Below are 21,770 nucleotides of genomic sequence, written 5' to 3'. Positions count from 1 at the left end.
CCCAAAAGCCACTGAGCAGTCATGAATGGCCACAGTGCCACACTGCTCTGGGCATGCCCCCAAAACAAGAACTGCTACATTTTTTTCTCTTCTTCAGCACCCAGCTCAAAGTCAACAATGTGAATTACTACGGTCATACTTCAAGGATCTGTCAGGCCCTGACTTTTTGTGTTTTATTTATTCACTTTTTTTAAAAGCTGTTATTAATACAAATTATTTCTATAACTTGAAAAAACACATGAAAACAACTCATTTAGGTTTGAGCATTCCCTGCAGTGTTTGCAACTTAGACAATTGCTTGACAGCATGAAAAGCAGAAAATGAAAACTGACTATTAGCATTGTCCAAACCAAGCAAAATGCAACAACCTCCTTCTCACCCCCTGAACCATCCCTTCTCCTCTTCACCAGATTAATGGTGAAAAATAAATAAGCCATTTGAAATTTGCAGTTTAAAAAAAAAACAGCTTAAGTTGCATTTAGTAACACAAGTAGATTCTTTTATTTTAAATGTAGTTTTTAAATTTGGCCACGTATCTTTAAATTCCCTGGCTAAGCATCACAGAAACTAAAATGCTCAACCAAGTTCTGGAATTTGGGTTTGATTTGTAGCTAGTCAGGAGGAGACTGTGTGCATGCGTGGTGAGAAGATTTTTTATAAATAAAACAAAAATCTCCCACCACACACTTTTCCCCAAAAGTCAAAATTTTTAAATTCTAAAAATTTCATTGAAATTCAAAAAAATTTTGAACAGCTTTAGTTTGATCTACTCTGAGTTTGTAATTAAAAGAATTGGTTCAGAACTGGTTAAGTAATTGTGGAACCAAAGTAGAAATTTTGAATTCCTTGATGTTCTGTCTCCATTACGCACTGGCACCAGAGTAACTACATTGATGTACTTACTTACTAGTGCAGACACAGTGCACAGTGAAGTGAAGATGACACTGGTTATACTTATCTAGTAAATTAATGGAGTAGCCACACCAGCAAAAAAAATCCCACTTCTTATCAGTGCAGCACATCTACATTTGAGGTTTGCACATTTTGCAAATTTCTCTAATGTGGATAGGGCCTAACACCTCTGACATGATGCTTACAAAACACTTGACAATGGTTAAGCAGCTAGTCTGCTATGACTGCTACTTATGCCAATTATTTCCCTGTTCCCTTCTTCTCTTCATTCCCCTTCTTTCTTTCCTCCACCTGCTGTCTTGTCATATGCGAAGTAACTTGAACTAGAGACTGTCTTTTTACTAGATGTGTACAGCTTCTAGCACAATGGGACCACGATTGGGCAATCAAAGTCTTGATTGAGTGACTTTGTTTCTTTGTCCAGATCTAGTTTTTTATACTTGCACACGTTTGGATAAGCATTGTACCACTGGAGCTAGTAGAAATGGCAAAAATAGCACTGACTTACCAACAAATGCTTTGCCATGCTGTGATTAATAAGTTAACATCAATAACCAGACCAACATCAATAAATGACTATTATCTCTAGTGTGAAATGATCAATGGCTATTAAGATAACTTCCCTCATCATGTCATAAAATTTCCATTCCGGAGACAGAGTAGGCTACGCCACTTAATAATAAACAGTTCATGTAAGAATCACATTCCTGTTTCGTTGCTGTTGAGAGATTATAAAGGAAGTTCAGCAGGGCACAATTTTATTTCACAAGTTCTAAAACAATTCAAATGATGGGGTGCCATGGTGATGATTTATCAGCTATGCTGTGAAAATAATCTGTGTAAGTATCCGTGCAAGACATTCCATTTTAATAATACACTGACAGTTATGCAGTGGCTTTCATCCAAATATCTCAAAGCATTTGGACAACTGTATCTAGCCAGGAATCACTTGCTCAGCCAGGTTGCAGCGTACTGGCACTTAGCTGCTGGGTCAAAGTAATCTCAGAGAGTAAATAATTTGGTAAATTGACCAAGGCATATTAATGGACTGGAGAATGAAGTTGCCCTCCTATATTTTTGCAATATAATTGAGTTAAAAGAAAAAAATTTAAAGCATATAGTTATATTCTGAAGTAGCAACTCTAAATATGGTAACACAAAGTTCCACATTTATTGTGTCAGTGACTTCCAGATCAAAGTTACTCAACTGACCAGTTATTAACTGTCATATTCTAGGATCTGAAATTCAAGTAATGTCTTTTATGGCCCAAGCATAATGATCATTAAGAAATATTCCCCATATCAAAAACTACCTTATATTACACATGTACCATTTTTAATAGGGTTGCATAGATGTAACAGAGTGAATTTGGTCCTGCAACTGGAAATTAAATAAAAATTCTATGGATGATGCAAGTACCAAAACAGAATCCTGCTCATAGCTGTGCTGGTTTTCTGTTCTAGTGAGATTAAAAACTTGAAAAGAAAATTAATATAAAGCATATATGACGGTTTTGTCAAAAATGCTGATTTGTTGAACCCAAAATGTTTTGTGAAGACATTTCAGGTTAGACAAACTTTCAAGAATCACCTCAATTTCATGCATAGCTGCTGATCCAGGGGACATGTTTTATTTTAGGAACATCATGTGTCAGTGTGTCCAAAATTTAAAAATTTCAGAATCTCTTTGCAGGAAATTTCCAGTTTCAGCCAGATTTAGTTCCGAGGTCTGTTGATACAGGGTGTTTAGCAATAGTGTGCTCCTGCAACATGGAAGCAGTGAACAGAGTGTCTCTGAGAAGATGACCGCTTCTGCAGTTCAGTTTGTTTGAGGGCTTCTTGCACCTGCTTTGTAGCAGATTTGATTTTGCCATTCATTATTGTACTTTTGTGCAGATGATTTCCTAAAGGCTCACTCATTATATGCCGATACAGTTTCTTCTTCCCAGAATAGTTCTTGTTGTAGAACTTCTTATGTGCCTCTTACTGAACACTTTTCCTTTGTACTTATGTGTCGATGACAATACAATGAAGTTCTTAGGTTATGTTGCTGGCAAGACCAAAAAGCAAACTTCAATTAAGAATGAGCTAATACATGAAAAACCCCATCAAAGGCTTGCCCATTTCATCTATAGCAAAAATATGCTGCCTGTAGCCACAGGGTTCAAGGCAAACACAAGCAGCAAAAACAACCCACACAGGATATTACATAGCTTTAATGTGATTAGACGAATGGTTTGCATGCATGTATGACAAGAAACATTCTCAGCAAAAACCACACAGTATCCAAGAATGCTTAGTGCCTAAAGGAAACAGCAAACTTTCAAAAAAGAAACCAGAGAAGAGCCACAAAATAGCAGAATAAGAGCCGTTCTTAAGGGAGGGGAAAAAGTCAAAATCACTGGACAGAACGTAACCATCCCCCAGCCTCTTCCACAATTGATAGGCACCTGGCTAGAGTCCAAGTCATTTTAGTCAGTGTGATGGAACTGTACAGTTAAATAAAGCTACTAACTGCCTAAAATAATAATTAGAATTTTAAAATTTCAAAGAAATAAGCACTTTTAAGAGACCGTGCGTTACAAAATATGCTAGAGAGGATACATTGCTGGTCCTACCAGTAGAAGCCCCTTTGCTCATTTGAAATCCTCGTGACTAATTCAAACTGTTAGCTAATAGTTTTTCAGTTGAAATCTGCCAGAAAAATGTAGAAAATATAAAAAAGCGAATAATAGGTTTACAAAAAACTTATGTATTAACATCAACATCAGCATGGAGTTAACCATGTGAAGTCGTCAGCACACTGTCCCAGCGCAATCCAGGCCACATTTACTAGAGTTTAAAGATGATGAATCTGCTGAGAAAGGGGGATAATCAGATGGCTAGGAATTTCCAGCCTTTATAGGAAACAAATTTGTGAAGCAGTCATGCACACAAAAAGGGGGAGGGAGGCTCCAACCAACCACATTTCCTCCCTTCATGAGCAATTCCTTTAAAAAAACATTTTCAGGAGCGTCATACTGGCTCCACCTGGTGCACAAATATTGAAGAACTTTCATGGTTCTCACTGCTTGACAAATGTTTTTAACTAGCTCCACATTCAAGGAACTAACGTAAATCAATGAAGAACGTATGAACAAACTATATCTGAATTGGGATATTTAGCCACAATCTATATATACAGACAAAAATTCCTAGATGAGGAAAAAGCCACATGAACATATCAAAGCTGTACACAGAGATAAATGCTTAGGCAAAGCTGAGAAAACAGAGAGGAGAGGAAACATTTAAAGCCAGCAAACTGATAAAAGGATTAGGCTTCACAGATGCATACATTTTAGGGTCAGAAGGGACCACTGTGATCACCTACTCTGATCTCCTGCATAACACAAGCCATAGGACTTCCCTGAATTAACACCTGTTTCACATCCAATAGCTAGAGTCGAATTAGAGCATATCTTTTAGAAAAACCAGTCTTGATTTAAATATTTCCAGTGATGGAGAATCCACCACAGCCCTTAATTAGTTGTTCCAATGGTTAATTATCCTCACTGACAAAAATTTGTGCCATATTTCCATTCTGAATTTATCCAGCTTCAACTTCCAGCCATGGAATCTTGGTATATTTGTGTCTGCTAGAAGGAAAAGACCTCTATTACCCAGACTTGGGTTCTGTTCCTGGTTCTGCCTCTGGCCTGCTGTGACACCTTGGACAAATTACTTCACCTCCTTGCCTCAGTTTCTCCTTCTGTAAACTGGGGATAACGACACTGACCTCCCTTTGTGAAGCACTTTGAGATCTACTGACGAAAAATGCTATACAAGAGCTAGATATTAATGTAACTATAAGCAGCCCTTTTGTCCACAGCATCACATTGTGAGCTCATGTTAGCTGATTAACCACCATGACCCCGAACTCTTTTTCAGTCAATGCTTCCCATGAGAGAGTCCCCCATTCTGTAAGTATGGCCTATACTCTTTGTTCTTAGATGCATTATTTTACATTTGACCTTACTAAAACACAAAACATTTGCTTGCACCCAGTTTACCAAGCACTCCAGATTGCTCTGTATCAGTGATCTGTCCTCTTCATTATTCATCACTCCCCCAATATTTGGGTCATCTGCAAACTTCAGCAGCAATGATTTTATGTTAGGTAGCATATGGACAACCAATCTCTGAGGTTGGACCCTCCATCTAGAAACACTCAATGATAATTTCTCAGTTACTAGAACATGGAGACCTGTCAGTTAGCCAAATTTTAATCCATTTGACACGTGTCATGTTGATTTTGTATTGTTCTAGTTTCTTAATCAAAATGCACGTGTGTTAAAACTGCAGCGATGCTTGATGTAGCGTAATTGCCTCTATTGCATATCCTGAACGTTGCTTGTATTGTATGATCCTAGGGGGAAAAAGCCCTCCTTGAAAGTCAGCTTTGCCATTCACGCCTTTGCTTACAATGCAGTAAGATCTTCACCACCACTAAACATCAATGAAAGTCATAATACATGAACTAGAGCTGGGTGGAATTTTTTTTCTGAACACATGTTTTCCATCAGAAAATGCCAGTTCATCAAAACAACTTTTTTCATAGGAAAGGGTCGGTTTTGATGAAAAATTTTCAACTGAAAGATTTTGAAGTTACCAGAATGTTTCAGTTTGACATTTTCAAAACAAAAATTCTGGTTTTCTGGTTCAAAACATCTGCTGTAAAATATGGTAAATAGTAAAAAATATGGTCAAATTCGAAATAAAACATTTCAAAATTATCAAAACAAAATGTTTTGATTGACCCAAACCAATTACCTTTGGATTTTTGGTTTGTGAAAATTTGCTATTTTGATTCTGCATCCCAATTTGGCATGGGAACATTTTTTTAAATCTCCAACATTTTTGCAGGATTACAAAATTGTTTCCCACCCGGTTCTAATATAAACAACCCAATTCCTCTTTCACTTTCCTAGCAAACACATACAGCTAATCTCAACATGTTGGCCAACACCGATCCCCTTCCTCCGGCTAAATGGCAGAGTGGCTGAGGCATTAGCCCACTGCCATATTGTTCTCCCTTCTCTTTACAACTGCTACCATTGCTCTAGCTGCTCGTGTTATTGAGTTTGGTAGAATGTGGTGCAAGAAATTGAACGTTGCTGTGTAACAGCTGCAGAGGATTAAAACAGAGGATGGTTCTTCCTGAAACTTGTTCTGCTTGCTGGCTGTCTGGAATTACAGTCACCTTAATTCAGTACTGGATAAAGCCAAAGCTAATCAAAGAGCAATTGCCTAATTTCACCTTCCTTCATTTTGCATCAAGGACACTTTTCATCAGCATTTTTATAAGACACCAGTTTTTGTAAATCCTACAAAGTTTCCAAATTGCTGCTTTTTGTTCCTCTTTGGAATGCCACTTTCCATAAGCAGCATTGACTGTACATGTTTTAAGCTAGGCCTGTATTGCTACAGGAATGACCTACCACGTCTCCATCTCTGAAGTGGTTTCTCACCTTTATGGCATGAGATCTGCTTCTCGAAGTTCACATTCTGAATGGGGTCCAGTAGACATCTTCATCACCCAAGCATCTAGAATCACTGAACAGCCTGTTTCTGCATGTGTGCAAGGGCACACATACAAAATAGTTGCTCTTAAACTTTTCAGCTACATAACATTACCTCTGGGTACCCTGGGTATTCTCTACCCTAAATATAGGGAATATTGCAAACAATGAGGGCACACTATATTATCCAAAGCAAAAAATGGAAAGTTTGCAAGGGCAACCACTGTACATAGGGAATCCGCTATATATAACATATGGAATGTACAAAACTAAACCCTAGTTTAGCTTATATTTGTAACAGTTCAGTTTACATAAAAAACATCCACAATGGGAAGGTTGCTTGCACGTTGTTGTAGCTGTGTTATTCCCAGAGAGATAAGGTGGGAGAGGTAATATATTTTATTGGACCAAATTCTGTTGGTGAGAGAGACAAGCTTTTGAGCTACACAGAACTCTTCTTCAGGTCTGGGCATAATGAAAAAGAGCAGATAATCTAAACCAGCAGCTTGCAAAGTGTTCTGACAGTGCATTCCTTCTCACTACAATGGTTATTAATGTTCTTCATAATTAAACCACCAGAAAAATAGATTCCATACAAAAGCCTTCACAGGTTTTCTAAAAACAAGAATAGGAAATAAAAGGAGCGAATGTTGAACAGCAACAGATTTAAAAGTCATCTTGAACTCACTGTTTATTTCATGTTCTAGCAGTAACTGTTGTTTGACATTCCTCCTCCTCGGATACCATGAACAGCTGTTGGAGAAGATGCTGGGTAATGGCCAGGGCGGATAGGCTTGGCTGTAGTGTGAAAATCAGAACAAAATTTAGCACTCACTTTCTGCTCTAGCACATCACTGTACTGTTATAAAAGTAACTGTTCTAGGCATTTCCTGACAGCTACAATAGTTTGGGCCAAATTCTGGCTGTGGGGAAAGTGGCAACTTCCCTCACCCTGCCAACAGCCACATGCTGCAAAGACGATCATTTGCACCTGTTTTCTGCCAGTGATCATCCCTCTATACAACCATTTCCTACATTCTGCTTCTGGAAAAAGAGCTTCTCAGTGCAGCTGAGTGGGGAAGACTGTACATGGTGACCACTGCTTGGCTTGGCCAGCCAGGTACTTGCATGTGCCCACTACTATGGAGGAGAGGAGAAGGTATCTTTGGGGGACTTTCTGGAGGAGGCAGAATGAAAGTATATGTGCTCCCTGCTGCTCCCTCAGGTTGTCTGGTGCTCCACCACAAAATTTGAAAACGGTTCCACAATGAATTCCACTTTAAACACCACGTGGCTGTGTGTGCAGTCTGTCCAGTGTCCTGGTAACATCAGACATGCCCAAGCTGCACAGCAATTACATTTTAAAATAAAGTGTGTACAGAAGTGAGAGGATGAGAAAGGGGGGAAGAGCAACAAGGGGGATAGAAGAGACAGTCCAACTTAAGAAAGGTCGTTAGAAGTACATAAGACACATTAAGCTATCTAAATCAGTAAACAAATATCTGAGGAGCTTTATCCTTCAGGTGGATTCTGTTCTACAAAAGTGAGGTAACTGAAGTGTCCCTGGGTGGGGCGTGCACATCCTGTTCGGGGAGGCTATTCCCTTGCCTCAGCCCTTCAGCTGGAGGCCCCGCCCCACTCTGCCAGAAGCCCCACTCCACCCCACCCCACCCCTCCAAGCTTTCATTCTGCCTCCTCCAAAGCAGTCCAGAGGAGCCCCGAGTCTTGGTCACCCAGACCAGTCCGGAGGAGCCCCTCGCCTGGGGCACCTTAAGGAGCCCTGAGCCCAGCCGTGGCCTGGCCCCAGGGCTGCAGCAGGGAGCATTAGCAGAGATTTGGAGAGGCTTAGCCTTCCCCAGCCTTCATTACCCACCGCCCATGGAAGTGTCCTTCCTGTAAGGAAGGGTGCACTGGTGAAATACAGCTGGGAATCCATAGTTTGCCCTGGAAGCCTTCTACTATCACAGCACTTTTAAAACCTACACAAAGTTTGTGAACAACCCAATACCTTGTTTGCTTTATGTCCTTACCAATCTGAGCAGAGTGTGCTCTCCTTGCCATGTTCTTGGCTCTTACAGCCTCTTTAATGCGATCTACCTCCTGCTGGTAGCGTTTGCGGTCCCGCATGGCATTCTCCTTAGCTTCCTTCAGTGCACTTTCCAGAGTCTTAACTCTCTCTGCTGTAGCTCGAAGTCGTTTTTCCAGCTTAGGAAGCTCACAACGAAGATCTGCATTATCACGTACCAACTGTAGTAGGAATAAGAAGAAATGGTATTACTCCTTTTGCAAAGCCATATGGTCTAGTGGATAAGCCATCATGACACACGGGAATAGAAGATTTCACTGTCATCCTTAAGGAAATGTACTGGGATGAAACAAATAGGGTTCTGTAAAATTCATTGTAAAGTACACAGGAAAGAGGAGGCTTTTTCAACTATAATGATTTAGGGTTTGGTATTCTCTTGTTCTTCCACCGAAAAAACCTGAAAGTTTTGTATGCTGTGTTTTAATAGCTGTGTTGGTCCCAGGATACTAAGAGAGACAAAGTGGGTGAGGTAATATCTTTTATTGGACCTACTTCTGTTGGAGAGAGAGAGAGAAGCTTTTGAGCTACACAGTGCTGCTCAAAGAGAAGTCCCGTAATGAAAGTTTTGGATATGCAAGGAAAGCAAGAGTCAAACCTCTTTCAGTGACAGCTGTGTTTAATTTGTAAACCTCAACACCATCTTTAGGAAATAAATCTGCCTAAATTTAATTTCAAAGATAAATAAATCAGCAAGCATAGCTTGTGGTCCAGATTCATACAAGATCAAAGCAGAGATGCTCTTTGTGTTCCATATCCTTAAACTTCATGCTACTAACAACAAGACTGTTTCATGTATTAGACTGCCTTCAGCACTACCTTCTTGAACTGTACCAGCATCAGTGGTTAAATGCATGTGAAACAGAGCCTAGTCTCCCATTTCCTGTCAGCTCTTTCTTCCAACCTCAGTAAGGATTTAGAGCTTGTTGAATCAGTCTGCTGCTGCTGAAACCTCACAAAGGGGAAAAAATGATCAAGCAACAATGAATTCATTAACCTTCAGCACTCTGACTACCCACAGATATTTAACATAGGGGGAACACCTAGTTTTCTGCGGTTTCAGATGAACTACTGGAAGCGAGTGGGCATTCCCCATCACAGAGGGCGGATGGGTTTCTGGCTGCCAGGAGCTGGGCTAGCATCAGGACTCTTGGGAGGAACCAGTCCTTAACCTGCACAGAGAACCCTACATCTTCTCTTCCATACTGCACTCCACTTCCCCCTGCTGTCAGTTCCAGATTTCTCCCTCAAGCCAGGAACCACTGTTGGCAAGATAGGTCATACCTGCAAACCCGTCTAGAGACAGGAAAGAACAGTCATAGAGCCAGCAACAGAGGAGAGCAGGGGGGAACAAAGGGACAGGCCCAATGAGGGATGTGTGTGTGCTTTATTCATCTCTAGTCCCTACATAAAAGGGCACTGAAGATAACTATCGGTCTTGTTTTTTTAAAATGTTGTACTGACACATTGACAAAGTCTTGCCCAAACAATTACCAAAGCACATTAGACTGGCATAAATATACACAAATGTATATTTATGCCAAGCATCACATATTCATGACACATGCATTCATTACACAAACACTGTGAGTATAGGAGACCAACTCAGACTCCGATTCACTCCTGATGCAATGAATTTTAACTGAATATCATGGGTATTTTGGCAATTTAAACATTATTTCAATCAATCTAACAATATCTGAGGCAAATTACTGTCAATAAACTATCCTGGGGTAATTATATAGATAATTAGTCTCAGTTAATTACAAAATCATCCATCAAAAAAGGTCAATTAAAAATGTGATTTGGAATCATATAAAATAGTAAAAAGTTAACAGGATTCTCCTAGGGCTAGAATTTCAGCGAAGACCATGGTTAAAAATTAACTGAAGGAAAACTACTAGACGAGCCCACTTTCTATTTAAAGAGTGACTGCTAAAATCAAAGCCAGAGGTATTAGTCCCACCTGTTTGTGAACCTTTGTAAGCTGCTCCAGGTTGTTCTCAAGAAAGGAAATTTTCTGCTTCTGAGCAGCACTTCCTCCTCCATCATCGCTGTCCAGTTCAACACTCTGCACAGAGACCAAATTATAGAATTAGAGCAAAGCCTTTGAACCCAGGGAGAGGGGAAAGCTAGGGTTTTGTTGGGGGTCTTGTAAGTCCCCAAAGGGAGACTACTTCTCAACAAACAGGTCAAAAAGACATTGCTTTTTCTGTTCATTTTGTGTTCTCAACAGCTACATTCCCTCAATATGGAAATTAAATAAATAAAAACTGTCACAAAAAAAACCTAAAGGATCTGGAAAGGGGAGTGCCGTGAAACCTTTTGACTAGCTTTCATGTTGACAAAAATTTCAGTTTGTCTGTGATAAAAAATACCTTAAATTCTGCTAAAAATCATATGTCGGAGGTGCACAATGAATTTCTCAAATTTATTTTGCCTGGGAAAAGGATGAGGAGTTTTGAACCATAAAAAAGTACCACAGCCCACAATTCTGGCTCAGGTCAGCACAAGTTTTAGGTGTGGGTTTGGGGCAGTTCTGGTTCACTAAACTCTGAGTCAGTAACTGAACTGATAAGAAAAGAAGTACTTGTGGCACCTTAGAGATTAACCAATTTATTTGAGCATAAGCTTTCGTGAGCTACAGCTCACTTCATCGGATGCAGTGAGCTAAGTGAGCTGTAGCTCACGAAAGCTTATGCTCAAATAAATCGGTTAGTCTCTAAGGTGCCACAGGTACTCCATTTATTTTGCGGATACAGACTAACACAGCTGCTACTCTGTGAACGGATAAGTGAGATCAACCTATTTCACTGAATAACTAGTTAGAGGAAAAAGCCTCAAAAACAGGAGCTGAAGCAGAATTTGATTTTCCTAGACAGATCTGAGAGCACTCCAAATCCCACTCTCCCAGCGTACAACTAGCAGGGGAACAGCAAGCTCTCAGGCTCCCAGAAACCAAGGTAACTGGGCAAGGTATAAGAACATTGATAAATAAATTACAAGTCTGCTGGATTTACACCAGGAATTATATACACTAAGCAATATAATAGCCTGGCAAGATTTTTACTGGGGGAAAGGGGGAGATTGTGTTAAAATAAAATCCAAGTAAGATTTGAACTTACTTTTTTGACTCGAGTGGTGAGGTCTTGAACAAAGAGTTTTCGTAGGTTGTGGAGGGTCTGAAGTTCTCTTGCCTGGAAATAGAATTTAAACAAAAAGTCAGTAAAATTTTTGCAGACACTGTTGTAAACTTTCTCCTCACATAAGAACATGTAGGGTAAATTATAGTATAAGTATATATGCAGGTATGCCTGAAAATATACATATATCATTACTGTTTAAGTAACTTTAAATTAATGAATTGCATTAGTTGACAGAAGGGCATGAATTTGGGATGTAATTGGTGTGTGGGAATCTGATGGTTTCACAAAAGTGATTATCTAGTGTGAAACAGTACCTCTATCACACCTCACTTTACTGTCCATAATCATTTCACATCAGCCAAAATTGAACTGATTGTAAAAGGGGGGAAAAAACCATCACAATGAGTTAAGGCTTAGTTCATGTGACTAAAAGAAAGCAATTGTAATTAGGAAAAAACCCAAACCCTTGTTTCTACATGTTCTGTCTCACTCAGTCACATCCCCATAGTTCACTGTTTTTTGCTATGTGTCTGCAGTGACGTTCTCTCTGAAAACACATCTAACAAACTGAAGAAAAAAATAAATCAACCAGAAAGACAGTCTCAAAAGCTGGCTGTGGTAACATGTACCCAGCTATTAAATGATGCTTAAATCATTGAGCCTTGGATTCATGCTATAACAATTTTGCTGATCAAACCTATGCACTGAAAGATGGTGACATTATACAGGCCCTTAGATACCAAGGTGATAGGTGCCTTATAAATACCACAGGTTCGTTCCTAATCTTTCAACACTACTTAATTTTGCTAAACTTCAGCATAATAGCCACTTCATTCAAAGAGAAATGCGAGAGGCGTGGCACAAAAAGTCTTAATCCTTTGCCCATTCTGTGAAGGGCAGAGAAACCAGTTACAGGAAGGAAATGTGCATAACTATTTGGATAAACAGTGAATTCCAACCCATTCTCCACTTTTTAGATGCTGCACTAGTATGAAGGATATGCCCCAAATTGATAAGCACAGCCTTTGCTTTTCTATCTTATTTTCCTCTTCTCACACACTGAAATTTGAACTGGCCACTCAATAAATCAGGAGCAATAAGGCTATAAGCTTTTGGACTGCCACTTCTTATCTTTATCACTTACTGGGAAAAACTAGGAAGTGATTCTGAACCCAAAACAGGAGATGTTACTGCAAAAGGACGGATAGAAGTGCTTACTTCCAATTATCCACAGACACAAAAAAAACAAAAATCAGTAGAAAAATGTGATGTACAATTATCCACATATACGGTTGTATTCATAACACATACCTTACACTGTTCTAATACAAACATACAGGTGGACATTACTACTCTCTGAAGGGGAAATGTAATTTAGAGCTAGACAGAGATTATTCTTATCCCACAGCTCTTATCCAAAGCAAGGGGCAGCATGAGTCCCTCTACTGCCCCAGAGAAACTCAGTCACAATTCCTTCCCTGGTTCCATCCTGAAACTAAGCAATCCGCTACTGATTACTTCCCTCACCACACTGGCTCAACTGTGCTGGTGGTCGGTGGGGGGCCAAGTTAAGGCTATGCCCATTCTCTAGCCCTGCTCACCTACCTGCACAGGACAGGGAAATAGCAACCCCATGGAGACAGTTCTCCCCTCCACACAGTGACCTAGGAGGCACACCGTGCTTGCAAGGGGTTTACAGTCCCTTACTTCTTTGTTCACTTGGGAAAGCCTCGATCTTGGACTAAAATGGCACATGTTGCATATAATTTGTTTTACTTGATTCTTCCTCCTGCTGCAGTAATTACCGATTGAAATTTTGATCATTGCTAATATTTTAATATAGCTGCTGCAACGCCCTCCGAGATGCCATGGGAATGAACAAAAGAATGCATGAGTGTACAACAGTTTAAGTAGTTCCTTGAATTTAAACAAAAACATCGTCTGATATAAATCAGTGCAAAATGTCCATGTCCTACTGCTTAAAACTGAGCTCCAACTATATCGCTTACTCACTGAATAGGACAATATCGTCACAGGTCATTCTTACAATTCTTGAGCAGTATGAGCTGCAAGAGAACTCATCTGAAATCAGGAGGGTAGTTAAACACTTTTTCTAAAATCAGGAAATGTTTATATCAAATTATATATATTTTATATATGAAATCTGGGTGCCTAAAGTTCAGCTTCAAAATAAAAATAGCCTGATTTTTGAGACTGTTCCCAGGGTCACAGCCTTAATTTTAAATTACGCTCCAAAGGAAAAAAATAAGCAAACATACATAAGCAATTATGCTTCTATAGTAACTGGAAGAATTACTAAAAAATGAAGTTCTGTAAAAAGTTTAAAAGATAATGTTTACCTTCTTGAGCAAAACATTTCAAGGAAAAACAAAACTGGCTAGAGCCAGACAAATTTTTGACAAGGGCTGAACAAGTTTCACCATACAGCTCTGAATACACACATCTTTCCTGAACTACCTCTGACATTCCAAACTTGAGCAGAAAAAACTGCCTACTGTGTGGTAGTTTTGGGGCACACACCAGTGTCTACCTGGGATTTGAGAAACACTACCAGATTTATTTTCCCTTCAGATTCAGTTTTCAGAAGTAAAAAGCTAGCATGTTAACCTACCATACAATCTACTCCTCCTTCATAGGCTGACAGAAATGTAGGGCAGGAAGGGACCTCAGGAGCCCCCTGTCCTGAGGCAGAGCCAAATACACCTAGACCATCCCTGACAGGTGTTTGTCCAACCTCCAGTGATGGGGATTCCACAGCCTACCTTGGAAGCCTATTCCAGAGTTTAACCATCCTTACAGTTAGAAAATTTTTCCTAATATAAAACCTAAATTCTCCTTTTTGCAGATTAAGCCCATTACTTCTTGTCCTACCTTGAGAGGACATGGAACACAATTGATCATCTTCCTCTTTAGAACAGCCCTTAACATATCTCAATACTTATCAGGTCACCATCAGTCTTCTGTTCTTAAGACTAAACATACCCAGATTTTTTAATGTTTCCTCATACATCAGCTTTTCTAAATCTTTTATCATTTTTGTAGCTCTCCTCTGAACTCTCTGCAATTTGTCCATATCTTCTTAAAGTATGGCACCCAAAACTCGACACAGTACTCCACCTAAGGCCTCACCAGTGCCAAGTAGAGTTGGACAATTAAGTCACTTGTATTGTAATCAAGAAGAAAACCACTATTGTTTCAACCAGCCTTTTACCTCTTCCAAAAGTCTTGTATATTACACAAAGCCAAAGTAAAAGAGTTTCACAAGAAGATTTCATAGCACTGATCTGAAGACAGAACTAGTTCTTCAAAAGAAGTGTCCTTTCAGTACGGATTGCAGAGCATAATGCATTTTATATAGGATTATACTGATTGCACAGTGACAAAGTACTAACATCTCTGAGAAATGCAATTTAAATTTATTAATACATTAGTTATGACATATTAAATCATAAATATCAAGTATTGAAAAACTTGTAAAGTGAGCCATTTGAGATGAGTATATGTAGGATCAGAAGTAAACAGATTAGTAAAATAGCTTTAGGAAATTTAGAAATAAGGTCTAACCTAGAGATGGGCAAAAAGTGGGTTGGTTCAGATCCTAAACTTATTCAAATCAAGTTCAAGACAGAAAGACAGTTTGGAAATATACTACTTTTAAAAACTTATTTCTCACCTAAACCGGTCATTTTCTTGCAAAAACACTGTAGGCAACAAGCACACATAAAAAGGCTCGCAACAAATCATTGCCCTAAGCCCTTGCAAAAAAGCTGATGTTTTAGTTATAACATACCACAGTTTCCTCCAGCCCTTTAAGATCTTCTCTTGCTTGTTCCCTTTTATCATTAAGCAGTCTAAAAAGAGAGACCCTTATGTAAGCCAAACAACAAACCGAAATCATGAAAATAAAAACATGAAATAGAATAGCATCAGTCAAAGTTTTCAGATTTGGGTGGAACATTTGCACATCTGAGTAAAAGGCACATCTGCCTGTTTGCATGTGCAATTACCCAGCTGCACACATACATGCAGGCTTTTTCAGCAGTAATGACTGAGCCACCATCTCCATTTTTACATAGATCTCTTAACTGTATTTGAAAATTTAATCTTCTATATTTTCAGGGAAGTCTGAGAAAGAGCCCAAATAAGCAACTAGTCGGTTTTCTTAGTGGTGGATTGTTTGTTTTTATAGTACAATAAGCCAATCTTCAATCTTGAAATGAGCAAGACATTTTCAGTTTATCTCCTTGCACAAGATAACAAAACCGAGCTCTGAAAAGCTTATTTTGGAATATACCAAAACAAAAAATAACCATGACATAACCAATATGATGTGCCCTGTAATTTGTAGGTTAGCCTGGTTATTGGGATAGTGTTTTCTGTATGGGTATTTTGGTGTAAATGCTTCTCACTAGGAGACAATCTGGGATGAGTCGGGCAAGAAGGAAGACATGGCTCAAGATGGTCAGCTTCCACTTAAGAGTTGTTAAGGGACAACACCATAAATATTAGCTCTGGTGACTCTGGCATGGTCCTGGACAACCTACAGAACTGGTCTGACCAGGATGGTTCAAAGCTGGCCAAGACTTGAAGTAGCCTCCTAGAGAACAAAGAATCCTTGTAGGGTTAAAAAGGACTCTCCTGAAGGTGTAAAGGGGGAAACCAGACAGACACTCTCAGACTGTACAGGTGTCTGAAGAAGCTAGGCCTGCCTCAGTTTCCATTATGGGATGGTAATGCTTTAGGTAAGATAGACATGTTTACATGTTGTAGACTTAAAATCCACTCTTCTCTAAATGTTTTGATCCAGTTGTTAAAAATGCTTTGTTTTAAGAAGATTGCTGGTCACTAGGGGCAGGTCTTCACTACCCGCCAGATCGGTGGGTAGTGATCAATCTATCGGGGATCGATTTATCGTGTCTCGTCTAGTCGAGATAAATCGATCCCCGAACACGCTTCCCATCAACTCTGGAACTCCAGCTCGCAAGAGGCGAAAGCGGAGTCGACGGGGGAGCGGCAGTGGTCGACTCGCCACCATCCTCACAGCCAGGTAAGTCAACCTAAGATACACCGACTTCAGCTACGCTATTCGCGTAGCTGAAGTTGCATATGTTAGGTCGACTCCCCTCTCCCCCAGTGTAGACCAGGGCTATGTCACTTGTCTCTGAAACCCAACTGGATCTGCTGAGTGATATCCCATCTTCTGTGGTATCTATATGGCCTTCTCCATTCCCATAGTATCCAAGCACCTCAGTCTTTAGTGTATTTATCCTCACAACACTTCTGGGAAATAGGCAAGTGCTATTATCCACATTTTACAGATGGGCAAATGAGGCAAGACAGGCAAAGTGACTTGCCCAAGGTCACACAAGAAGTCTGTTGGCAGAACAGGGAACTGAACTCATGCCTGCAAATCCTAGGCCAGTGTCCTAACCACTGTACCATCCTTCCCCTCTAAGCAGCTGGTATACAAAGGGTAACAATCTAAGAATGGAAGAATTGTGTGATTTCACCCAAGACAAATAAGGCCTATCACCTGAGCAGGTGCACTCAAAGAGATCAGAAAGGGATCAGAGGTGTAGCTAGCCCATAAGTATGACAATATACAAGAAACAAAACTTAAAGAGATCAGAGAAGGAGACTGCAAACTTACATGAGCTTTTCCAGTTTCATTTCTCTTTCCTGATCCTCTATTTTCAATTTATCATAATCGGAGCTCAATTTCTCTTGTTCCAATTGCAGCTTCTGGTTCATACTGAAATGAGAAGGGGAGAAACCTATCCAGCTTGATACAGACCATTGTAGGTAAAACACTTAGAGAAACCTTCACATCCAGAACAGAGTTACCCACAGAGAATGAACCTGCAGTTCCGCTGAAAAATTCTTGTATTTACACTAACCATGAAGGATCATTAACTGGAGTAAAAGCCTTAATTTAAACATCTGGGGGAAACAAAACATACAAACATCTTTTGTCCCCTCCCTCCACATACTCTTTTTATACCTCAAAGGCACAACCTGTACTTCCAAAACTTTTCTGTTTTCACATTTCTCATTCTCCTATTATCATGCCTCATCCCTTTTATAAATGCAGTGGAAAATATGAGCATTACATTGGGATGAGACAGATTTAATTATTTACAGAACCAAGGATATAGCAGTAAAAAGCACAGTGCCCCGCACTGTACTTTACATCATAATTCTATTGAGAGAGAATTCCAGTGCAGAATTATGCACTAGAAGTACAGACGTGGCTTCAGTATGTTTTCGGGGTACTTCATTAACCAATATATAATGAAACTGGTGATGCCAAGAAAAAACACCCCAAGTACTGTAACAGGCAGCAGCTGGAGTTTACTGGCTAGTAGTTGTTTGAAGAACCAGAAAGGCTGTGGCAGGACCAGTGACCATGACAGGTGTTCAGAGTCTTTATTTTTCCAATTTGTTCTCATCCACTATTTCTATTATCTATAAGCCTTTAGGCATAACGTTATTCTGTCTTTTTCCTCCCCTCCACTATTCTTTTTATTGAAGTAGATATAAAATAAGGAAAAGGACAGTTTAATCCATAATATTCTACACTTTTCTGTCCCTTTATCTTCAAATCAGCACAGAATAGTTATATCGGTACCTGTACATGCTGGTTTCTAAGGCCAGCTAGTGCTAGTAGAACTCTTGAGATACATAGGTACGGATGGAAGAACAATCTTACAATGTCATTAGAACAGTATAGAAAAGGGCTAAATGACAGGAAAACAATGAGCAAGCGTACTCTCGGATTTCATCAATGATTTTCTGCTTCTCTTCAATCTCATCTCGTAGCCTGGACAGCTGTTTCTGGTGGGCTTCCCTGTGACTCTCCATCTGTTGCTCCAGTGCTTTCTGCAGTTTGAAAAACAGAAACAGTGTATTTCAATAGTTCATCTGCTTTTACTAATGCCTCATCCTTTCTCTTCTGTACATACGAGCTAAGTCAAACCTATAGTTTTAGATTTAAAAACTAAATCACAGCAGAACTTTACTCAATATACTGATTTACACAGACAGTGGTACCATCTCTTGCACCAAGTGCTTGACTCATGACAATGCAGCTGTCTTATGTGGGGAAGCCCTGATTTCTCTTTCTGTGGCTTTGAAAAGAACATGTACAGGAAGATGCCAGGTGTGTGTTACTAAGCATACCCCAAGAATTACAGCTGCTCCTGCCCTCTTCTATACCATTGTACCCATCTGTTTACCAGGAAAATCTTTTTACCACTGTAGTTGTGCAGATGAAGAACACCCAAAGGGGGGAAAAAAAGCAGCTTACCCATGACACTACTGCTGAACTCCTGAAGCTAAAGATATTTCAAGTACTTTGGAAAGCTACATTTTTATTCTCTCTCTTTTTGGCTTGATGTTACATAGGACTTTTTTCCTCACACCAGCCATGGAATAATTCTGCATGGCTATTTAATGTAATCATTAATTTAGGTTTTTGAATCAGAGGTCAAATTCTTGAAGATCAGTTACTATCCCTGTTAAATACAGGATTTTCCCCCCACTTCACACAAACTGTAATCCTCATCAAAAAAAGTACCAGTTCTCTACATTATTGCTTAATATTTCCTCCTTGCATTCTACTTGCAGACAGGAAGGATAAATATCAGAAAATGTGTTTTGGCTTTACAATTCATTAGGTCATTCTGAGGAGGAGGTACTCAACATTCTTTCCAGATGATTGGGCAATTGTTTTTATATGATCTGGCCTTTTCTTATTAAATTCCAGTATAAAAACCATATTGATCCACAAGGCCTGATTCACCACTTAACTAATTTACTTCAATAGATTTCCACTGGTATTAAACTGAAGTAATGCAGAGGTGAATCAGGCTCATTTTTGTGTGTGTGTAGGTAAGGAAACCATTTCCAATTATAGGTGCTATATTAGGCATTGTGGCACCTTAGAGACTAACAAATTTATTTGGGCATACCCTTTTGTGGGTTAGAACCCACTTCATCAGATGCATGGAGTGAAAATACAGGAGGAGGTATAAATACATGAAAGGATGGGGGTTGCTTTACCAAATGTGAGGTCAGTCTAACAAAGGAGGTGCTGCAGTCATCACGACTATGTCGGAATATGAACAAGAGGCTGCTAGACAACACTCTCTGACATGTTTCAGAGTAGCAGCCGTGTTAGTCTGTATTCGCAAAAAGAAAAGGAGTACTAGTGGCACCTTAGAGACTAACCAATTTATTAGAGCATAAGCTTTCATGAGCTACAGCTCACTTCATCGGATGCATCCGATGAAGTGAGTTGTAGCTCACGAAATCTTATGCTCTAATAAATTGGTTAGTCTCTAAGGTGCCACTAGTACTCCTTTTCTTTTTACTCTCTGACACCACATTCTACAGGCCATTACCCTCTGACTCCACTGACTCCACTGAGGATTACCAAAAGAAACTACACCATCTGGTCAAGAAACTCCCTAAAGAAACACAGGAACAAATCTACACTGACACACCCTTACACCTCCAACCGGGGTAGTCTACCTGCTACTCAAAATCCATAAACCTGGGAATCCTGGACGCCCTATCATCTCAGGCATTGGCACCCTGACAGAAGGATTATCTAGCTATGTGGACTCTCTCCTCAGGCCCTACGCTACCAGCACTCCCAGCTATCTTCGAGACACCACTGACTTCCTGAGGAAACTGCAATCCTTTGGTGATCTTCCAGAAAACACCATCCTGGCCACTATGGATGTAGAAGCCCTCTACACCAACATTCCACACAAAGATGGACTACAAACTGTCAGGAACAGTATCCCTGATAACGTCACGGCAAACCTGGTGGCTGAATTTTGTGACTTTGTCCTCACCCACAACTATTTCACATTTGGAGACAATTTATACCTTCAAGGTCAGTGGGACTGCTATGGGTACCTGCATGGCCCCTCAGTATGCTACCATTTTTATGGCGGACTTAGAACAACGCTTCCTCAGCTCTCATCCCCTTACACCTCTACTCTACTTGTGCTACACTGATGACATCTTCATCATCTGGACCCATGGGAAGGAGGCCCTTAAGGAATTCCACCAAGATTTCAATGATTTCCACCCTACCATCAGCCTCAGCCTGGACCAATCCACACAAGAGGTCCACTTCCTAGACACTACAGTGCTAATAAGCGATGGTCACATAAACACCACCCTATACCAGAAACCTACTGACCGCTGTACTTATCTACATGCCTCCAGCTTTCATCCAGACCACTTCACAAGATCCATTGTCTACAGCCAAGCTCTAAGATACAACCACATTTGCTCCAACGTGAAGCTGCAGAACTGGAATTAATTTCCAAAGTGGACACCATCAGATTAGGCCTGAATAGAGACTGGGAGTGGTTGGGTCATTACAAAACCTAAACTTAAATTTCTCCAATACTAATTTCTCCCTACTGTTACTTACACCTTCTTGTCAACTGTCTGTAATGGGTCACTCTCTTACCACTTCAAAAGTTATTTTTTCCTTCCCTTAGTATCCTGCTGTTAATTGATTTATCTTGTTAGACTGACCTCATACTTGGTAAAGCAACCCCAATCCTTTCATGTATTTATACCTGCTCCTGTATTTTCACTCCATGCAACAGATGAAGTGGGCTCTAACCCACAAAAGCTTATGGCCCAGATAGATCTGTTAGTCTCAAAGGTGCCACAAGGATTCCTCGTTATTTTTTGCTGATACAGACTAGCACAGCTACCACTTTAAAACATATTAGGCACTGAATTTCTTTCCTGGGTTCAAATGAAGAAGTGGATTTACTAAAACCTTTTAAATTCAATTTGTACAAATCTTTCAACTGAATCTTTTCATCTTTTGAAGTTAGCTCAACTTCCAAACCATCCACCTCCGATATTTTGGCTATAATGTACACCCCAGCTTTACGTAAGTGGCTTAACATTATCAAGCTCTTCCCTTTCAAATCAGGAAAGTCACTCCTGCATGGCATGTAGGTTTCCTAATGGAAGTTTATGGCTCTGATAGATTATAAAAGTTTGTTAAAAATT

At 39.8% G+C, this 21,770-nt stretch overlaps 1 protein-coding gene across 1 annotated transcript in view; it reads right to left on the bottom strand.

Moving 5' to 3' along the window:
- KIF5C (kinesin family member 5C) overlaps positions 1 to 21,770 on the bottom strand; it is a 119,594-nt gene that overhangs the window by 5,777 nt on the left and 92,047 nt on the right. Inside the window, exons 19-25 of the mRNA XM_073305437.1 lie at positions 18,490 to 18,599; positions 17,371 to 17,472; positions 15,511 to 15,571; positions 11,679 to 11,750; positions 10,520 to 10,624; positions 8,501 to 8,717; positions 7,159 to 7,268 (exon numbers count right to left, since the gene is read on the bottom strand). Coding sequence (XP_073161538.1) covers positions 7,174 to 7,268; positions 8,501 to 8,717; positions 10,520 to 10,624; positions 11,679 to 11,750; positions 15,511 to 15,571; positions 17,371 to 17,472; positions 18,490 to 18,599 — 762 coding nt within the window. The 3' untranslated portion in view covers positions 7,159 to 7,173. The remainder of the gene's footprint in view (positions 1 to 7,158; positions 7,269 to 8,500; positions 8,718 to 10,519; positions 10,625 to 11,678; positions 11,751 to 15,510; positions 15,572 to 17,370; positions 17,473 to 18,489; positions 18,600 to 21,770) is intronic.

Source organism: Lepidochelys kempii, chromosome 11, assembly GCF_965140285.1.
Source record: "Lepidochelys kempii isolate rLepKem1 chromosome 11, rLepKem1.hap1, whole genome shotgun sequence".
Taxonomy (NCBI): Eukaryota; Metazoa; Chordata; order Testudines; family Cheloniidae; genus Lepidochelys; species Lepidochelys kempii.
This window is presented reverse-complemented; position numbering and strand designations above follow the sequence as displayed.